The sequence below is a fragment of the Neopsephotus bourkii genome, unplaced genomic scaffold (genome assembly GCF_033783945.1).
Source record: "Neopsephotus bourkii isolate Nb327-2 ecotype Australia unplaced genomic scaffold, CSIRO-AGI_Nbou_v1 NB_1120, whole genome shotgun sequence".
NCBI classification, from domain to species: Eukaryota; Metazoa; Chordata; class Aves; order Psittaciformes; family Psittacidae; genus Neopsephotus; species Neopsephotus bourkii.
This window is the reverse complement of record NW_026901606.1, coordinates 762,300-782,062: the sequence shown is the minus strand read 5'-3', so window position 1 is coordinate 782,062 and position 19,763 is coordinate 762,300. Positions and strand designations below refer to the sequence as shown.

The window sequence follows — 19,763 nt, the reverse complement described above, 5'->3', positions numbered from 1 at the left end:
ATTCTATTTCCTGACAATGCATTACTTGTAAAATTACAACAGAGCTTTAATAAAACGGCCTTTTTTAATCTGTAGCTATTGAAGAGTAGAGCAATAAGAACATAAACTCCCATTTTATATACTTGAACAAAAAGGACATAAAAGAAGGTACTACTGTAGAGAAAATATGAGGAAGAGATGTTTAAAAAGGCTTCCCAGAAGAGATACAGACACATCCCAGATCACTCGCTCAGATGGGCCAGTTGGCTGTGAGAGAAGATTATTTTAATATACTGTATTTAAACAGTATTTTATACTGTAGTTCTGCAAACAGTTAAAGATGCTAAATCCATGGGCAATGAATCCTGGGCATAAGAATCAAGACCCCTGTGATATTCTCGACCTTTAAAAACAGCCTCCCATTTGGGATAACAATGCACGGGCAACAAATACGCTCCTTCTCATTAGGAACAGGCCCTCCCAGCCAGGGCAACAAGACCATCCTGAATGCAGATGATGATCTGTTCAGAGAACTTTCATGGCCATCTTCATGTCTAAGCAAACGCCTAAAGAAGTGGGCGATAGCTGTTTTCTTCCCTATTTCAGTATCAACTTAGGATGCACCAGAGCACTGTTAAAGCTCTCCGAGAACAGCAGGATAACTGCCTCCAGGTCTCTTGGCCAAAAAAAAACAGACCAACATTTGCCAGAAGACACACATTCACAAAAAAAACCTATTGCAACTACACAGGTAGGAAAGTTATACTTAAGGAGCATGTTATATATGAAAAAACCTTCCTTTGCATAAAGCCGTACTCAAAGGCCACGCAGACCACTTGAATAGCTCTGTTTCACCATTAACTGTCCAGAACCACCCTGCCCAGGCAAAGTGGGGATGAACTTACAGTCTAATGATACATGTCAATTCAAGCTAAAATAATGAGGCAGTATTTAGTGTGATGAAAACAAGTGGAGACCCTCACTGGTTCGGCTTGTCTTACAAAGCATCTCAGTGAGCAAAGAGTTACAAGTTCATTTTTCTGCATATGTCAAGTATTTAAAGACATAAAACAAACGGAGCGTGCATAAGCTTCTTCTGATGCATATAAAACACACATCATACTTAACCTTGAGACATAAAATGATTGGGCCTGAGCCAGCATTTTTAAGACTTTTAGGATCAAACTCTTCAGAACACTGCCTAGGCCATTAATAATAATTTTAGAAAAAGAAGGAGGAAAAAAAATAAGGGGAGGCAAAAGCCTTTGCTTGTTTAAACAAATCTCCATTGATTACTCTGCAATGTGCAACAGCCCACATCCGTGCTGCAATCCTGACCAAGAAGCATCGATGTCCAAGACACACAACACCACAGGGTTCACAGAAAGCAACGTACCAACCTAGGACTTAGAGACCATTCCAGAAACAAAACCTTTTATGATTCCTGAGGCACAGTTTGAGACTTAACACCATCGATTTGGGCCATACGATGGTTTGAAAGCCTTGGTTGGAAATGACCTGGAAACTTGGACAATTCCAAACCAAAAACCCACAGCCACACTTGCACAAATGAGAGGAAAGAGTTAACAGCAAAGAAGGCATTTGAGCAGTTTGTTGGTTGGAGCTAGTGGACAGGATTAACAAATAAATACAAGAAGGAAGAAGAGGAAGGAGTATAAGTGTTCTGGGGCTCTTAAGCCTAAACAGTAGCAGTAATTGAAATTAAGCAAAGAATCCCCTTTCCTTCACCTTTTTCTCCTATTTACAGTCCAAACTACTGTCAATGTATTTAAGCGTACTTACTAGGCCTGGCTTTGTGAGACAGCTCATGTTTTTCAGAGACTGTTCCACCTGACTGTGCAGCACCATTCCCTGCTGATGCCATGCTCCTAATTGCACAATATGGGGGCAAAGATAGGCCTTGTCCCCCAAAACAGACATGCAAACTTCTCCCCTGTCACTCTGGACATCAGCCAGAAGAAGCACTGGTGAAAGCAGAGAGTTCTACTCTAAGCCACCTTTCCGACCCAGCTTCACAGTGTTTGGCAAAATGGGCAATAAACTCTCTTTGGGAGGACCCATACATAGCAAAAATCCTAATGGAGCAAAAGGAGTTACAAGTTCAGAGGTGGCTCAGACTTTCCCTACAGTTTTAAATATATTAGTATCCTGATAGTTATTACATGAGTGCCTTCAAGAAGCAAGTTGGCCTCTCTAAAAATCTTTGTCTTCAAAACTTAGTATTATTTTTAAATCCTAACAAAGCATCCAGGCATGATGAATGCTGTCTCAGCTCAGAATCCCTCCGATTATCATCAAAGGAATTGCTTAATATAAAGTCATTGCAATTGTAAAATGCCAAGTGTGCAGTTAATATGCTGATACCAAAAACAGTAATACAGCTGGTGAGCATCCTAAACCTTCTGCCAACTTACTCATGGTGTGAATATGAAAAAAAAAAACCAACAGAAAACAACCCAGTTTGCTACACAGCTTTAAGCTGTCAACAGATTTTATCCTAAATAGCTTTTAAACCAAACCAAACAAAGTGCATGGCCAGCTGTGCTCAACTCCAGGTTTACTGGCAGCCAATTAATGTTTTACTAATTCCAGCAAGTACTAACTCCTTCCTGATTGCTGTTAGGGTACAAGGCTGTAAAAAAACACTCTGCATTGCTTTAAAGCACGTTTCCCTCCCTGAGCCTAGGCAAGTATGCTGCAACAGGCAGGAAGGAGGATGCTGAGGAGCTTGGCTTGCTGCTTTGGGAGCACCAAGCATCCGTTGGAAATGTCGAGTGTATTGATTGTGTGCACAGGGGTGTGGAGGAGGCCAGAAACCTCAGGTTTGCTCTTGTGCCTGTCGGAAATTATCCTGCAGAAAGCAAGCAGGGTAAAAGGTTAATGAAATACAAGCTGAGGAAATTCAGCAAGGACACAGATGACTGTGCCACAAGGCCCTGGGGCCGGCTATGCTGGCTGGGGCCCTTTCCCCAGATAAAGGGCTGCAGAGATGATGATGGAGTTATGAAAGCAGAGTGACATAAGACTGTTTGTGTCTCCCATGGCAGGGGTTGATGTGCCCTTGCAAGGACCACCACCTAATTCCCACTCGGGAGCAAGTCCCCACTGTGCTTCCCTCTGTCCTCTATCTGGGAAGGAGCTGAAGGGTTTGCAAGGAAGGAAACACATGGAAATTGGGCAAGGAAAGCTTACGTGACATAAGGAACGCAGTGAGTACTGACTTAGGTTTTCCTTGAAAGAAGCAGCAAAGCCACTAGTGTGGTGAGAACAGAGACCTTAAAGATGGGGAGTCCCCAGCACTGCAGTACCTCCCTACCAGGCTGTGCTTGCCCAAGAGCTTGAAACCCAGTCCTGGAAGCCTTAATCCAATGTCTCGGCTTCAAAACAGTCATCTCATAGTGATATGAAAACAAACTAATGGGATACGCCAAGGTAGTACCTTCATTTGGTACCCCATTTAAAGGCATCTTTACTGTCAAATCCATCACCATGCTTTATTTTATATCAGGTGATACACTGTTCAGCCTCAAAATCAAAATTAACAGTATGAAGTTTTGCATAGGGCGTGGGTTTGTTTTGGTTTCTTTTCTTAAAAGGACAACTAATTTTTCTCATGCACAAACTTTCCTGTACCCCGTTTCTGCCATCCCTATAGATTTCTGTGAAGTATTTACAAAAAAGGGATTAGCACCTCTGGGTTTCATGTGCAACGATTAGAGCTATAAAATGAATTTTTCTAATCCAGGGGTTTGAATAATTTTCATTGAATACAGATTCCAGATCCAAATCCAACTCTTTTCTAGTGTTACCTAATCAGAGTATCCAAAATACACAAAGAAATAGAAGGGGGGAGACATCAAAAACCAAGCCAACCAAACACCAACAACATTCATCGGAGAATCTCACTATTTCACTGATTTACTCAGATAAACAATCAAGGACCTTCCCACCATAGTGTGAGAACCAATTAAAGGCATAAACTCAAGAACACCTATGCGCTATAGAAGCTGCCAATGGACCAGTCACATGCAGTAGGTAGAAAAACAATTTGATATTTGGAATCACTTTTACAACTGGCGCGTTAAGGCGACAGACTTAGGAAAATATGAACGCAATGCATGACTAAAGCAAACAAAGAGCCTCACGTAATTCACAGTGAGTACTCTGCCAGCACTTCTCCAGGTGACTGAAATTAGCAACCTGACAATTAGCAAAGGGAATAAATCCCCACTCAAAAGCAAGCAGAAAGGAATTTTCAAGCACATGAATACAAATACTTGGCTTCATGCTTGCTGTTGTTACCACTGCAATATGTTTAGCCATTTCTCTATGGCATATAGAGCTCAACCCACTATGAAAACAAATCACTGACTGTCTTGGCAGATTAGTAAACGTCAGATCAAATTAGACCTTCCCCTAGACTATGCAGGGGCTGTATGAATTTATCAGAGTCTCACAGATTCTTTGCTCTCTTGACATGAATAGGTCAGAACAGCCCAGAGACAAAATGCAGTGAGATCTGGAGACTAAAAATGCACAGTTTTGGAAGGCTGTTTATTGTCAGGCTTTGTTTTACCATTAACCTCATGCACAGAGAAGTAGTTTTGGAGACAGATAATGCCACAGGAGATAAAAAAAGAAAGCAGCTTTCTCTTCTCCAAGGCTCTCCCTGGAAGACATCACAGGGCTGACTAGAAGTCCACCCCCCACGCCTGAAACCTCTGCTGTGCTGTGAAAACATAGTGGGGAGGTTTCACATTCCTTGCAGAAACTAGAGATTATCAAGTGTTATATGACATGGACACATCCCTCAAGCTTTGCTGTCAGAAGATACTACATAGAGAAGGTAAAGCCTCTGGGCTCCAGAAGAAATACTTCAAGAAACGAAGGAAAAGAGAAAGGAAGGATCTGTGTTACAAAGGACATAACTAGGATGGATGAGAGAGACAACCCAAAGTTTCCCCTAAACCATGTTGGCTCTGCCACCATCAGTCAAGCACAGGAAGAAACCCAAGAAGAGCAACCACTGATGCTGCTGGGGGAGCAGCAGAGGAACACCACAATACCCTGACCACAGCCCAGGTATCCTCACAGGGAAACCAGCCCATGCCCAATTCAACTGCTTTTGTTACCCACAGACTATCACAAAGATACTGCTGGGAAATCATGCAGGGTACAGGCAGCAAGCAACACAAGTCAGTGTTTCAAGGATTGGATGATACCTTTCAAACTCAGCAGCACACCTGGCAGTAAGGTTTGGACATGAAAATGCATCAGCATCTCTGTTTGATGGAGAAAGACAACTTTCCTGCCTGTGGCGAGGGGCAGGCAGCACACCAGCAGCATAACACCATCTCAGCATCCATCTCCCACCCCTCTCCCCAGCACCTTCAAACTACACTGCAGTTCAGGCAGTTCAGGCACCTATGGCAACGTTTCCAGCATCTGCAAGTGTTTCAGAAGGATTCAGAGCCCTTGCTCACCTCACAGCATCCACTCAGCATGCTCTCTCCTCTTCCCAGAGCCGGCTGCATTCCCTCACACTGCCCTGGTCCTGCAGCACTGTGGAGGATGCCGCCCTGACAAGCCCATCCTGCAAACATGTTCTGTAGGTTTAAGAGCCCACTCCTACGGCACCAGCCAGGGGTGGAAATGCTGACCTTTCCCTTTCCAGTCAGTCACCTGGGAATCCCTCCCACTGCCCAACAAGGTGACTGGGGGTGGGAGGACTCTAACATTTATCACCAGCCCTTCAAAGCAGAGAGCAAAACCTCCCCAACCACGGCCCCTTGATGATCTCCAGCACATGCAGGTGTAGGTAATGAGGGAAAACAAGTTCAGGCTGAGTTCAATAAGGTATTCAAGCCTATGCTTAGCTCTGGGAGCCACAGGTCCTCCCAGCTTCATAAGCCCTACCCAGTGCCCATGGACAGGCTGGTACATACCTCTGCTTCTGCACCAAGCTACAAGCAACAGGATGTTTTGCATTTATGCATTCACTGAAGGCATGTCCAGAGCAATCCTTACTGGGATGATGTGTGCTGTGAGAGCCCTTCAAATATGGACTTCCTTCGTTTACATCACATTGTATCAGTAGTTAACGACTCTCAATTACACGAAGTGCTTTTTAAAAATCATGGTACAATCAGTTCCAAAGCCCACGGAAGTATCTGACAACTTGAATTCTCATTAAGAAGATACAATTACAAACAACAATCTAGTTATTCCTAACAGACACCAGAGCGCACACTGTTTATAAAAACAATTGTTAGCTGTCTGGAAGACAGGATCATCTTGTGCTTTTTATTTAAGGAACACAATGGTAAAGAGCACTGAACCATAACAGCACGGAAAGCAACTGTGCTTGGAGGGCTACTTTGCCTTTTCAAAGGGAAATCAGGAGCACAATAATGTTTTATTGTTATTCTTTCAGAATACACAAGCGAACAATATATTGCTTAAAAACAATTTCTTGTAAACAACTTTAATAAGATAAGCAAACAATACCTTAAGAAATAAAAAGAATTTATATCCTGAAGGAACAAGTTATTACTTTGGCTTGTTGATATGAAATGAACTATTTATCAGTGCTCAAATCATTTAGGAACTATAACCACAATGATCTATAAGGAAAGATCATGGCAAGGAAACAGAACCATAACATAAATATTTAGGATTTCAATGCAGCAAAGAACATACACAACTTCTTAGCCACAGGAGGGGTTTGAGCACCGCCCCTTCTGACAGCCACCAACACCAACCAGGGTGACAATTTCACTGCTTTCAGAGAAACAAGAAATGGAAGAGGATAAATTTCACAAGAAAATAAAGGAATTACCCAACAGCTTTCCTTGGTGAGACTTGCAGCTTGTAAACTTAACTTCCAAAAATACAAGCTGGAGCCAAAGCTGACACTGGCACGGAGCACGCAGACAAGTGCCACAAGCCAGGCTGATGGATGGGCAACCCTGCCCTGGCAGCCAGCTCACCAGGAATTTCACTAGGAACAAACCAAATCCACCCGATCTCCCAAGATGGCTCCGAAGGATGGACTCGGGAGAGGGAGCGAACAAAGAGCTGCAGCAGCCGCCCTGAGGGTCCACCTTGAGAAACCCCTTTCAGCTTCATTCACCCTTACTCAAACCTCTTCCTTGTGCCTTAAGGAGAGGAAAAGAGCCTGCCCTGGGTTTCATTTGCCCTCAGCACTCCTTACCTGCCGCCTTCTCTCACTCCGGTTTGGGATTCCCAGCCAGAGACACACAAGCTGCTGGCAGAGGGTGCGATCCCAGGCGCTCCTCTGCTTCATACCTGGGCGCAGGACACTGAGCATGCTCCGGGTTCCTCCCCAGCCGGGTTTCAGGGTTTAAAAAAGGAGAAAAAGCTTCCCTGCAAGTAGATTAGAGACGTCCCAGCAGTGGAGGAGCTTATCCTGGATCTGTTTCAAAGCATTTCAGCTCGAAAGGGGATAAAGCAGTAAGCGAAGTGCACACAGCCGTGCCTCGTTTTAGCCACTGACTTTAAATCAACCCACACAAATAAAAAGTCCCTCCGAGCAAAACATGCAAGACCAGGGTCCCCCCTTCCAGGTGCTGGCAAAACACACCTGCATGTTTGGTTGTGCCTCACCTTCTCATCCATAAGGAGCAGCTGTGAAGGCCTACTTGTTCCTTCTTGTGCTTGCCTTGCCTGTAGCACATTTGGATAATGTACAGCTTTTTACAAGGCATTTTTACAATACCTAAGACAACAGGGCCTTGACCTCTATTATAGCTGCTAAATAGTATCACGTTGCTTACATCACTGTAAAACCCAGAAGTTAGGCAAGTAAGGAACAGCTCCCAAGTGACTGTCAAACAAAGGTCTCTTCCAGGATCCAAACATTGCCAGTAATATAACCAAAGCTGCTGGAGCTAAGATGTGAAATCTTATAGATCGGAAAGGGAAATGGGCAGAAGGATGAGAACAGCAGGCTGCTTTCCTGCAGCTGGAAGTGCACATTTGGTTCAGGGACTACGGCTTCCCTGGAGCTGAAGGTTGCCAGAAATCTTGCAGCACAATCTGATCCAATTTCTATATAGCTTCCTTATGTCGCCTGCACTCCAGCATGAAAACCCATGCTTGGCTGAACAGCCACTGCTGTCCCACTCAGAGGGCTTGCTCTGCCCATTGCAGAGCAGGATCCCCCCCGACACATCCATGTCACACCTCAGGTGAAAATCCTAAATCAGGCTTCTTCTTCTAAATGTGCTATTTATGCAGGATCCTGGTGCCAATCTGGCCAGACAGGTGGGATGGGGACCAAGGCTCCCGCAGGTACCCATGCGGTGGCTGGCATTCCCACTGACTGAGCTGGCACATGGACTTGCACATCCGGTACAGAAATAACTGCTTTTGCTGTATCTGCCTTGTAAATTATGTGATTTCCCAATCTGCAAATGTGCCCTTTTGAGTCGGGACTCTTGGTGTAAAAATAGCCCAGTCACACTGGAGGTAGACAGCCAAAGTCCAGCATTACCAGTACCCTGACCTCAGGCACCCAGGCAAAAGCTGTTAGTGTGAGCACAGGAAGCACACATGTGATCCTGCCCTCTCATTTCTTCAAGTCACACCTGGTGCTCACAAGAGCTGTGATATCAGGCTGACTCATTTTACACGTTTAGCACAGCTTAAACTACCTGGACGTGCAGTATCAGGCTGGTTGATGGCACCAAGCAGATGAGGGTTAGCCATGACGGTAGGCCATGAAGTCGAGGATGGAGGATCTGCTGGTACCGGGCAGGGACCAGGCAGCCTCATGCTTCCCCATGCATGGGAAGGATCAACACCCAGCTCACAAAACCCATGACATTCAAAGATGTCCAATTGAAATTGGGTCTTCCTTACAAAGACCCAGCCCAAGAGGAAATGCCATTCCTCACTAGAATGGTTTTGGTCTGTACTGGATGGAAAGGACAAGTGTTGTTCACATTTTAAATTTTCAAACCAGACAGGTACAATATGTTCCAAGGAAGAAAGATTTCTGGCACAGTGAAAGGAAGAACACACACAATAAATAAAACATCCAACACTGAGGAAGGGCCCTTCTGACTCTGCAATCCATAAAAGAAGTTTATCAGAGTACAGTAGTTCCCATATGGGACTGGAAATAAGTTACACTGGGAGAAAACTCTGGCCATGTCAAGGTCTGGGGAGTCTTTCTGGTTTTCTTCTGCTTCCTTTGTTCTTTTTATCATGAGCAGTTTGATTCTCTTGTTAAAATTTATATGCACACCACCTTTTTCACAGTAAATCCGACTTTATCAGTCCCATTATGCCTGCCCCTGAGTACCCCCAGTCTACCCCATCCCCTTATGTAAATAAATCACCTCCAACATGGCCCCACTATCCTGAATCTGACCACATCGCATCATTTGTCACCAACCCATCCATTACTTCACCTCCTAACCTGGTGCTATCCCCAAGGCAGCCACACAAAGTCCCCACATGGGCAACATCCCAGCCTCATGCACAAGGACTTGCTTCTGGGACAGCACCACAGCTCAGAGCCACCCAACAGAACAGTCCATTCTGTGATGACAAGGCCACCCAGAGCTGAGCACGTACCACCCAACACAGGAAAATGAGGAGCCTCCAGGCATCCCAAAGAGCAAAGAGGCATGGTGCATCTCTAGGTACCCGGAATTACAACACTGACATCAACAGCTTGGCAGCAAAGAGCAAAATCCATGTTTCCCCAAAGAAGCTCCTTACAGTTCTCCAAGATTTTGCCTTTAAAAAGTTAATCACTGCAGTAAATAAAGTTTTATTAAGTACAGCAGAAAATAAACTTCAAAATATAATTGTATGTGCTCGTAGTAGGAGCTTTAGAGAAGCAATGCTGTTCAGCATGGCAGACTGCTGCTACCTGCCCAGTCCCAATACACTCAGTTCTGACTGGATGCAGCACTGAACTTCTGCTTAACAGCTTCAGTGCTCCCAAGACTGATGATTTTCACACATATCTGATGATGTTCTAGAAAAACTCAGCTCCTGCAGCCACGTAATAAAAGCAGGAATATGCACTTTTATCAAGTAAAAGGCTTTTGGATCATCATTTTTGCCCAGGGAACAGAACATAAAAATTAACCTTTACATTACAAAACTGGAAGAATCCTAGAAGACCCTTCCATGGTTCCCATTGCTTTAATCTCAGGGGAAGCAGGCACTAAATAAACGAAATGATTTTGGGTTTTGAGCTCATCTCACAACTTATGCGAATATCTAAGCTGTTTGGTTATTTCCCCCCCCCCAAAATTTATGATGTGAGTAACTGAGCAGTGAATAGATTCCAGGTAATTACGAGCTCTCTACCACTGCTTCAACAATATGAAACAAGGTGACATGCAGAGAACAAATTCCCAATTATTCCTTTAGTTATTCCTGTCACTACACAGCACTCTGTCTTTAAAATAATGAGAAATTAATCACAATCTGAAGAACTGTAAATGAACAGAAAACAGGGTCTATGTTCCACTGCAGGATCTTCTCCCCCAAACCCTAATATTTCAAATAGGCTTCTAGGCCTGATCCCCCAGTTTTTGAGGTGAAACACCCACTGTTCTCCCCCCCCATTTACTGGACCATCATCTCCTGATCCACCTTCAAGCCACCTTCAATGGTGAGGTTTGGAAACCTCCTCTTCCTCACAGCAACAGGACCAGGCCAAGCTGCCCGCTACCCGAGTTTGCCACTTCCTGCAGCAGAAGGTGGCTCCAAGCACTCCGTGTCCTCACGTCAACTCTTCACCCTGTCTCATTAAGATCTTCCTTCCCGCTGCCCCCTCCTTGCTGTTAACCTCCATAAGCAGTAATGGGCTCCTTTGCAAATCCGGTGCGCATTTGACAGAGCTCAGTGAGCTTGAAACGCTAAGATGTTCATGCATATACAGAAAATCAAGTTTTAGTCTAAACAGAAGTGGCAGCTTCTAATTTAAGACTCTACCATTTGACTGCTAGGCACAACAAAATGCCTCTTTCCCACGTAGGCACACTGCCTGTTACAATGCCTTCTCAATGTACGATTTCAAATAAAGGTGACCAACTTCTGGATTACACAGAGTTACAAGGGTTCCCCTTGCTGCTAATGCTAATCCCTTCTGCTGGGGCTCACTCCCCAGCAGCCCCGTTGTATTTTATGGATGAAATTCCATTCCCTCTGCTAATGCCAACAACCAGTCGCTGAGAGCAAGAACTGCATTAAATTATTTCATCCGCAATCAGACTGCCATGGGGGTGAGGGGACAGAATCCCACATGATCCTCAACACATACAGGGCTTCTCAGCTGCTTTATAAAAATACTACATGTGCACACTTATTTATATATACATACACACATGCACACAAACAAAATGCAGGTTTAAATCATGCACACTGTGTCTGCAGTGAATAGTGTCTTGTGTGCATGTCACCAACAGACCAAGGAAAGCTTTGACAGCCACACATGCTTGCAGCCGGTGGGCTCCTGCATGCACCCCAGGGCACTACTGCTCTGCTCCCCAGGCAGGACTGGGACCTGCTGCACCCCACATTGCATCTCTTCCTTGCAGGAAATCAAACCTGTCCACTTCCAGGCCCTGGACCACAACCTGAACCAGGCACAACTTCACTCCAGCAGGAAACATCCCCACCACACATATCCCCAGCTTGATGCACACAGCTTTATCCACTCTCTTTTTCAACCTGCTGAATTGCTAGGATATGTTTAGCTGTTATACATGGACCCCAAATCCATAATCCCACCCTCAGCAGCTGTTATGTTCACTGTGGTATTCACAGCAGATGTTATGGCTCCATATAAAGGTAAAACAATGGAGACTTCTGAAACCGCGGCTGGGGGAAGGCAAAGCAGAGCCCAAGCCCTGCACCCAGCTGCAGCCAGGCTTGGACAATCAGCTGCGGATAGAGCACCAACACATGCAGAACAGAGCCACATCACAGCATACAGCAGCTTAAGGAAGTTTCAAGTGTTACCATACTGGCATTAAAAAGCTGTCAGCTTCCAGTGAGTCAAGCAGCAGAGGCTGAAATTCAGTGTTGAAAGGATGATTAAATATAAGTGACTTAAATTATACATTCCAGTTGTGGAACAGACACCATTTAAAACACCGTTTATTTCCCATTTCCTCTGACACTGTTTACTATCTACTAAAGATGAACATTTGCTTACAGGCACTCAAATACTAAACAAGGGACTTATAAATTGGGGATAATTAAAAGGTTTTGCAATACAAATAGAGTATAAAAATTTACATTTCAGGGCCACGTGAGATCACTTAAAGAATCAAAATGGACATTTTATACCTGAAAATCTGTCTGCACTCTACCAAGGCTGATAATTGAGGGACAAGAAGCTTGGAGCTATTTTACAGTGGATTTACAATCAAACGTGCTGAGCTGGTGGACAACCTGAGACAGACTTGGGACCCATCATTAATTCTTCCACATAGAGCTCTGTAATCCAAAGCTCTAGTAAGCTCACACAAATGAATTGCCTGTTGCTCCTTGATAAATATACAGAGAGACTTTCAAGACGTTACCTTTCAGATTTCCAAGACAAGGAGCTCTATGATTTTCCTCGCTAGAATTGACAGCACTTTACCAGGAGCACAAAGAGGAAGCACAAGGGACTGCCCGAAGCCAAGAGAACTGGGAGAGCCCCTTCCCCATCCACAGCCCTTCCCAGAGACTAGTTTGGTTGGCCTCAATTCCTTGCAACTGGGGTCGTGCTGTGGCCTTGTGGTCAGATATCCCAACCCAGAGCATCTGGGTATTTGCCTTTGCCTTGGACAGAAACGGTGCTGGCAGTGTGAGCAGCAGACACCAATCCTGTAAGCTATGACAGCAGATGATGGACTTGTGCATGGTCATCTCAGTTAAAAAGGCCTTTTTAACATGATCCCCCCCTTCCCTGAAATCTGCAAGCCAGAAAAAGCAGTATCAATCTCGCTGCCTGGCAGAAACAAGATAGAGAAGAATTAAGCACAGAGATCTCAGGGAAGGAGTCTCCAAGGAATCTTTTCATTTGAACAAGGGCCCTTACAAAATGCCAGGAGAAAGAGGAAAAGATACATAGGAAAAGCCTAATCCTGGATCTCCACTGTCATCTCGCTTTTTCCTTGTGCTCACAGGATGACAGAGCATCATAGCCTCAAATCAGAAGAGTCTGCAAGATCAGCAAGGGAGAGCTGAGGCTGCAAGCATAAGACAGAGCGAGGAGAAAAAGCCGCAATGCAAACAGCAGCAAATATAAACAGTGACTCATGACACACAGCAAATAAACAGCACTATAACAGTTTTTGCAATTGCAATTATAACCACAATAAACATGAATGACAGTCCAGCACAACGAAAAGGAGGATGACAGTGATGGGAGCAGGTGTGGAACTCCATCCCATTCACATCTATTTCTCACAGAACACCCCAAATGAGCCACTCCAGAAAGAAACAGGGAGAAGGGAAAATGTATGGGACAGCAGCAATTGCTTGTGATCTACATCTGCGCTTGAAGTTTTCATGGCTGCACTGAGAGCAGAATTTATATCCCAAAGCCAAGCAGCAGCCCACAACACTGCTACTGGATTTGACCCCTGGCCCCTGAAAGCACCTCTAGCAGCACAGATAAAAAGTCCAACCAGTGGGTTAATGAGCAGAATAGACCTTGTGTGATGGGTGGATGGACACAAGGCAACAGGGCAGGGGAGCAATCAGACCATCGGCAAGAGGCACCCGTTTAACTGCTTTGCAAATCCTCCAATGAAGCAGAGCCGCAGTTTCTTTTGCTATTGCTTCATTACCCTCATAGTGAGAAAATCTCCCCCAGGCCACACCTTGAATACTTTTTTCAGGCCAATCCAGGTATTTTCCCCCTGTGGGTACTAAAAACTGGTGATCACTCTTCTTACAGAAATCTTTTATGCATCAGAAAGTGTATTGCCTGCACTCAGGCTTGTGTTTCCAAATGCACTTCCTTCAGCTTTCCCCCTCTGGCCTCCTTTGCCAAGCCTTCCCATCTGTGTGGTTCACCTCCAGACTTGCAAGCATGACCATTTTCCTCCTGCCTTGCACCACCCGGCACCCCTCAGTGCAGCAAGAAGCAATTATCAGCCTTGTCTTACACACAAAGCTTCTGTAATGATGGCTCAGAGATTTGACTCTTTTCCTCAAACCTCAGGACGCTGGTGACTGGTTTGAGCGGGCCATCTACAATAGCCCCCCATGTACCACTCTGTCCACTTTTCCTCTTCTTGCACTCAGTCATTCACGTCCTGCTCCCTCCAGAGCCACCATCACACCTTCCTCTTCCCTATACCTCATCATGTTGCCCAATGAGTTCTGTTGATGATCTGAAATGCTCCTCCTAAGCCTTAGTAACATAAGCAGCCACCCCTGCCCACTAACTGGTTATCCCATTAAAGAGGGAAGTTGGGCACATTCACCTATTTGCTTTTCTTCACAAGTCAGATTTTCTTTCGGACCCCCCTTCCTCCTCCTCCTCTATGCTGTGCAACATTGCTCTGCAAATTCTTTTGTGGAAACAGGGTCAGATTCTCTAACCCTTCTCATTTTCTGGGTCTTCCCTTCTCCTCCCACTGAAAGTCTGGCATGGGCTTTTCTCTGCTTCTCTTCCCTTCCCACCACATCCCCAGGGGACACCAAGGGCAAACACCAATGGCTCAGAGCTTGCCGAGGCCAGGTTTTCCTCAAGTCATCCAGAATAACTCTACCAAGGTAACAAGCAATGGATAATCTTTCTCTGTTCACATTCCCTTATCTCCCCTATTTGAAAGAGTTACACGTCTGTGTATGCAATCAGCACTGCAGTTTTGTGAGGACTGAAGCAGAGGAAGCACAGAGCACATGCGTCTCTTGCAACCCCTCATCTCTCCAGCCTTGCTCTGCTCCTCTATGGCCTTTCTCACACATTCCATGTTTTTGCGAGAATTTGGAAGCCTTCATATAAATAGTTTTTCCACTAGAGGGCACAAAGACAATTTCTCCTAAATAGAAACTGATAGCAGGATTAATAAAATCATGACTAACATCTCACCAAAGATATCTCCAAGAAATGCACACTTACTTGAGATGTAGTTGCAACTCCCCAGATACTATAACACCACCAAATGTCTCTAACAGGTAGAGATTGAAACCCTAGAAATCCAAAAGCAACACTACTTTAACAAGATCTCGTATACAGTGCTAAGTACTTGTTATCCAACGATTTCTGCACTGCCCACAATTTCTCATTAGGCACAGACACAGCAATGGAGACAGAAAATCCATCCTAGTGTTTTTTAAGTTGAACTTATCCAAATTTAGCTACAGGTCAATTAACTTCTTTGTACTTTTGTTTCCTAGATTAAAAGAAGTTGTCTACCAGAAAAGATCTTCTCTTTGCAGATACTTTTAGATCATGATAAGTCACCTTCTGACCTATCTTGGGTAAACTAAAGAGATTTTAGCCTTTAAGGCTCTTCTATGCAAGCCAGCTTTTCCAGCTTTAAAGCTTGTCTTGTAAACTTCTTACAGGTTGTATCTATAACCCTGACACTTTAACCAGTTCCTCACCAAACAATAGTGCTGCTCCAGGAAAACGTATAAACTCAACAGGAACACAATCAAGTCAAACATTTTACTACACAAACCTAATAAGAGGGACAACAGTGATAATATCAGAGCATCGTGTATGCTGAGAGCGTCTCAGGATTCATCACGCTCCCTAGCCCCACCAACAGCTTCAAGTACAGCAAGCCCTGCATGGACCTACCTTGCCGACTCCAGTAGTCCTGACACGCCGCTCTCTCAGGGCCCAGGCCAAGGAGATGTGCAAGCACTTGGTAGCCCACTCGTTTGCGGGTGCCTGCACGTACCCCCATGCTCCCCTCCATGACCGGCTGTCCTTCAACACACACTCACTGTTCCAGCCTGATGGCAGCAAGGTTTGCTTTCTGCCTACTGCTGCCTGTGGACTTGCACTGACTGTAAGGTTTGGCTTGAGCAGAGCCAGCCCAGAGGCTTTTGCTAATGGAAGAAGAGAGACAATAGCGATACGCAGGTGCTTCCTCCCATTTAAAGTGTTTACTTGTGCAGCTTAACACAGTGACGCTATTGTGAATTAGGTCTGCATGCTGGTTTACAGAGTTCAAAAGGGAGCACGTAACAAAAGGAACCCCAAAATACTGCTTATTAATTTAAAGTCTTTTTTTCTTCCCTTTCAGACTCTGCTTCCTTTGCCAATGCCAAGTAAGAGGTGTTTTCCAACCATACAATAAACGCAGTTTCAAATGGGAAATGATACATACGATGTCAAAACAAAACAAAGAATTTAACACAAAAGCAAAGGATTTATCAGTACATCTCCACAGCCTATGCAGTAGGCTCCTTGTGGCATGGAGCTTGGCAGCGAGCAGAGAAGGCTGAACTCAAGGCAGTTATAACTGCATACACTCAGAGAAAAATCAAAAAGATCAGGAGGGAAGGTAGGGTATAGCTAAACCACAACACAGAGCTATGGAAAACATTAGCCTGAAAGAGGAACAAAGGCGTATTTGTTTTATGAGATAAAGCAAGCAATTCAGCTGTATTCCACAGTAAACCTTCTGGCTTAGGACCAAAACAGGGAAGGAGAAAAAATAAGGGAGCATCTGATTCTCATTTTGTTGTCCTAAGCTCTGAGCTTACATTACATGACTCAAGATGTTTACTAGAGGTGCCAGGCACTCAAATCCATGGTTGGATCTTGTACATAGGAAGTATCGGATGTGCTGAACATCTTGCAGTTCCCTCTGCAGCCAGTGAAGGCTCAAAGATACTCAGCACTTGGCATTTCTTATTACTGTTATTGTTGTTATTATTTTACTGCTAAGATGCCTTTTTCTGCTGTCTAAATGAACTCAGAAATCCAACTTTATAGACATTGATTTGTAAAACCTCAGTCCTCCCAAAACACCATCATTCTACTGTTTGAGCAGTTTCAAATAAAATACCATTATATTCAAGGTCCTGCAACTTAAAACCGCACCTCATTTTCACATTAAACTATAGTGCAAAATGCCAGACATGCTGAAAGCAATGCCATGCGTTCTTATTCAACCCATTCTCTTAACATCTAAATAAACAGAATTGAGTCCCTTTTGTCCAAGTGCCATATTATTTTGTCCCCTGTTCCATCCCAAGCATGTGCTAGATGGTAAGTGGTAAGTGCTGCTTCCACCAGTGCAAGTGACTGAGTACAGCAGTGACTTAAAACCAGCAGGTTAGTCATATTAGAGTTGCTCTTGTGCAGATGAGCAATCTTGTCCAGATTACAAGACTTGCAGTAACGTAAGAGCATAGGCAGATGTGTGCTAAACACAGCTGCAGCAACTCATGAACTCAACTGTTGACTAACAGTTTGGGCCAAACCCATTTTACCTGCACTGAAACAGCCTGTCAGCACTTTCACCCCCACACACACTGTCCTTGGAAACAGCACTAGCAAACAGCAGATGGGTTTCATAACCTCTTAAACCACCCTGTCTGTCTGGAAACAAATCTCTGCCAACCAGAGGCTAAATGAGCATCTACAGTCACATCTAAGCTACCCACAAAACTGAAGACAAGGCATGGAGAGCACTGTGTTCCCAGGTATGAACTCACAACCAGGGTAACTGCTAGGCAGTCTCTGCTCCAGATCTCTTAGCATCACCACCAGCATCTCATCCTGAATTGCTCCCTGTGCCTTCCAGCAGCCCTGCAGAGGGGGACCAGGGACCATGCAAGGTGACAGACAGCAAGACAGCACTCCTCCTTTTATTGTTGGTTTTAGTCTCAAGTCTTGCTGGGCACAAGCAACCCACGTGTTTTATTTTTATGGCTTTCATTGTACTGCTGCATGCAGCTCCTGAAGGGACGTAAGATGCCATTGGTTCAGAGGAAATCCAAGTGAAAAACAATTTAATGCACATTCACTAAAAGTATCAGAAAGTAAACAGGTGAAAGCTATTCCATTTACCAGCAGTGGTTTATGGATGTCCAGAGACCCTGAGGTTTATTACATACTGCCTTCGGCAGGTGGAATGACAGAGACAGAAGAATTTCTGCCTGTAAAATGTCTTAAATGCCAAAACCCAAATGAGTCTTTATGAGACCTGCTACTTGTACTCACTCCAAAGCTGCAGGAAGGGGGGCAAGCCAGGGGCCCAAGAGATTGCTGAGGACCCCCAGCAACCTCCAGGACAGCAATGCAAGTGCAGGGCTTGGTCCCACCAGCTGCTCCCTCCCAGCACCACCACCGGGCACCAACGTTCCAGTGCACCAAGTGGTGCATGGTTCAGCTGGATGGTGGGATTGGAGGGGACAGCTTGGGAAGAACATTAAGAAAGGCTTTTCCAAAGCTTAGTATTGATAGAAGAGTCCTGCCTTACAAATATCAACTATGATAAAACACCTCTGGGGAGAGAAAACACTTCCGCAAAATGCAGCTCTTTTGTAGTTTAAATTACTGAGAACAGAAGAAACAATTCACCCCTAAAGGGGTGCATCCTAAAAGACCTGCATCCTGAAAGCAGCAATGCACAGTTGAAAGCAAACGCAACAGAAGTTGGCAAGTAGAACAAATTGAAGGTTTTCACTGTGGCCAATGAAGCTTTCCAACAGATCAGCAGTAACAACTGAGTACAGGACTTTGCTGCATTACTGTTATGACTCCTCCCAGCAGCATGCACAAAACATACCCGACCTGTACCCATTTCCTACAGCCTTTTTTAAACATTATAGGATTTTTTTCATCTGTAATGCTTCTTGCTCTCAAGGCTGCAGTAAGTCAGTTACAACCCCCTGCCACTTTGTCTCCTATCATGCTGCCTCAAGTCACTGCTTTTATGTCTGTTAAGGTACCAGTGTAACTACTTCCAGCTTCAACAAACACTTTAAAAGTAACCTGTAGCTAAACTCTAGGCAGAATAAAGCATTTTATACTCACAGGAGAGATAAGGAAAAGCTATTTTCTACAGTTAACACCCCCTTCCTTTCACCTACATTCTCACTCCAGCAGCAGCAAAGGGAATCCTGGTTGCAAATCTCTTGACCAACAACTGAGAATTGGGCCTGGAAAGTCCAGGAGATGGTAGACACTATAGTCATATCTTTGATGCTGTATTAAACAGGCACCCTGGCCTTGGACACATCAGCTGCTGAGGATGTGAATGCTGATCCATGACAAGCTCTAGCGCCACCACACTGGTCATGGACAGTGTTGTGGTTGCACCTGATAGAGGCAGGGGACAGAAGAGGACCAGGACGCTCAGCTCCAGGAAGGTACATGCCAAAGAATATCCATGTTTTGAAGGAAGAGACCTTCCTGGCATTGAATCACTCCCCTCACTTCATGTCCTGTCCTTAGTCCCTGCCCAAAGCACCTCACACAGCACATCCAGGCATAACTATCATGCTGGGTCCCAGGCTGTAGGGATATCTGAGAGTGAACTGCCTGGGGATGCTGCAGGGTCAGGACTTGAGGCGAAACCTGAACAGGGCCTGTAGCCATTCAGAGAGCTCCAACAGAGCTGTGTGTCGCTTAAGCACTGAACTGCCCTGCTTCAAGGCACTGAATTCATTTCATCTATGAAGAAAGGCCACGGTTTGTCAGATCGCAGGTCCATGTACTCCCCAGTCCCCTCTAGGGAACAGCAGCAGTGACTCCTTTGGGAAGAATCCCAGAAGACGACAAGTACATGGCAGCACTTCCC

The 19,763-nt window shown here is 44.8% G+C and overlaps 1 protein-coding gene across 25 annotated transcripts in view; it reads right to left on the bottom strand.

Moving 5' to 3' along the window:
• MAGI1 (membrane associated guanylate kinase, WW and PDZ domain containing 1) overlaps positions 1-19,763 on the bottom strand; it is a 338,512-nt gene that overhangs the window by 276,028 nt on the left and 42,721 nt on the right. The window contains exon 1 of one of the 25 annotated variants that reach the window (XM_061362382.1): positions 15,803-16,024. The exons of the other annotated variants lie outside the window; for them this stretch is intronic. Coding sequence (XP_061218366.1) covers positions 15,803-15,923 — 121 coding nt within the window. The 5' untranslated portion in view covers positions 15,924-16,024. Of the gene's footprint in view, positions 1-15,802; positions 16,025-19,763 lie in introns of those variants that run through there. 25 annotated transcript variants of the gene reach the window in all.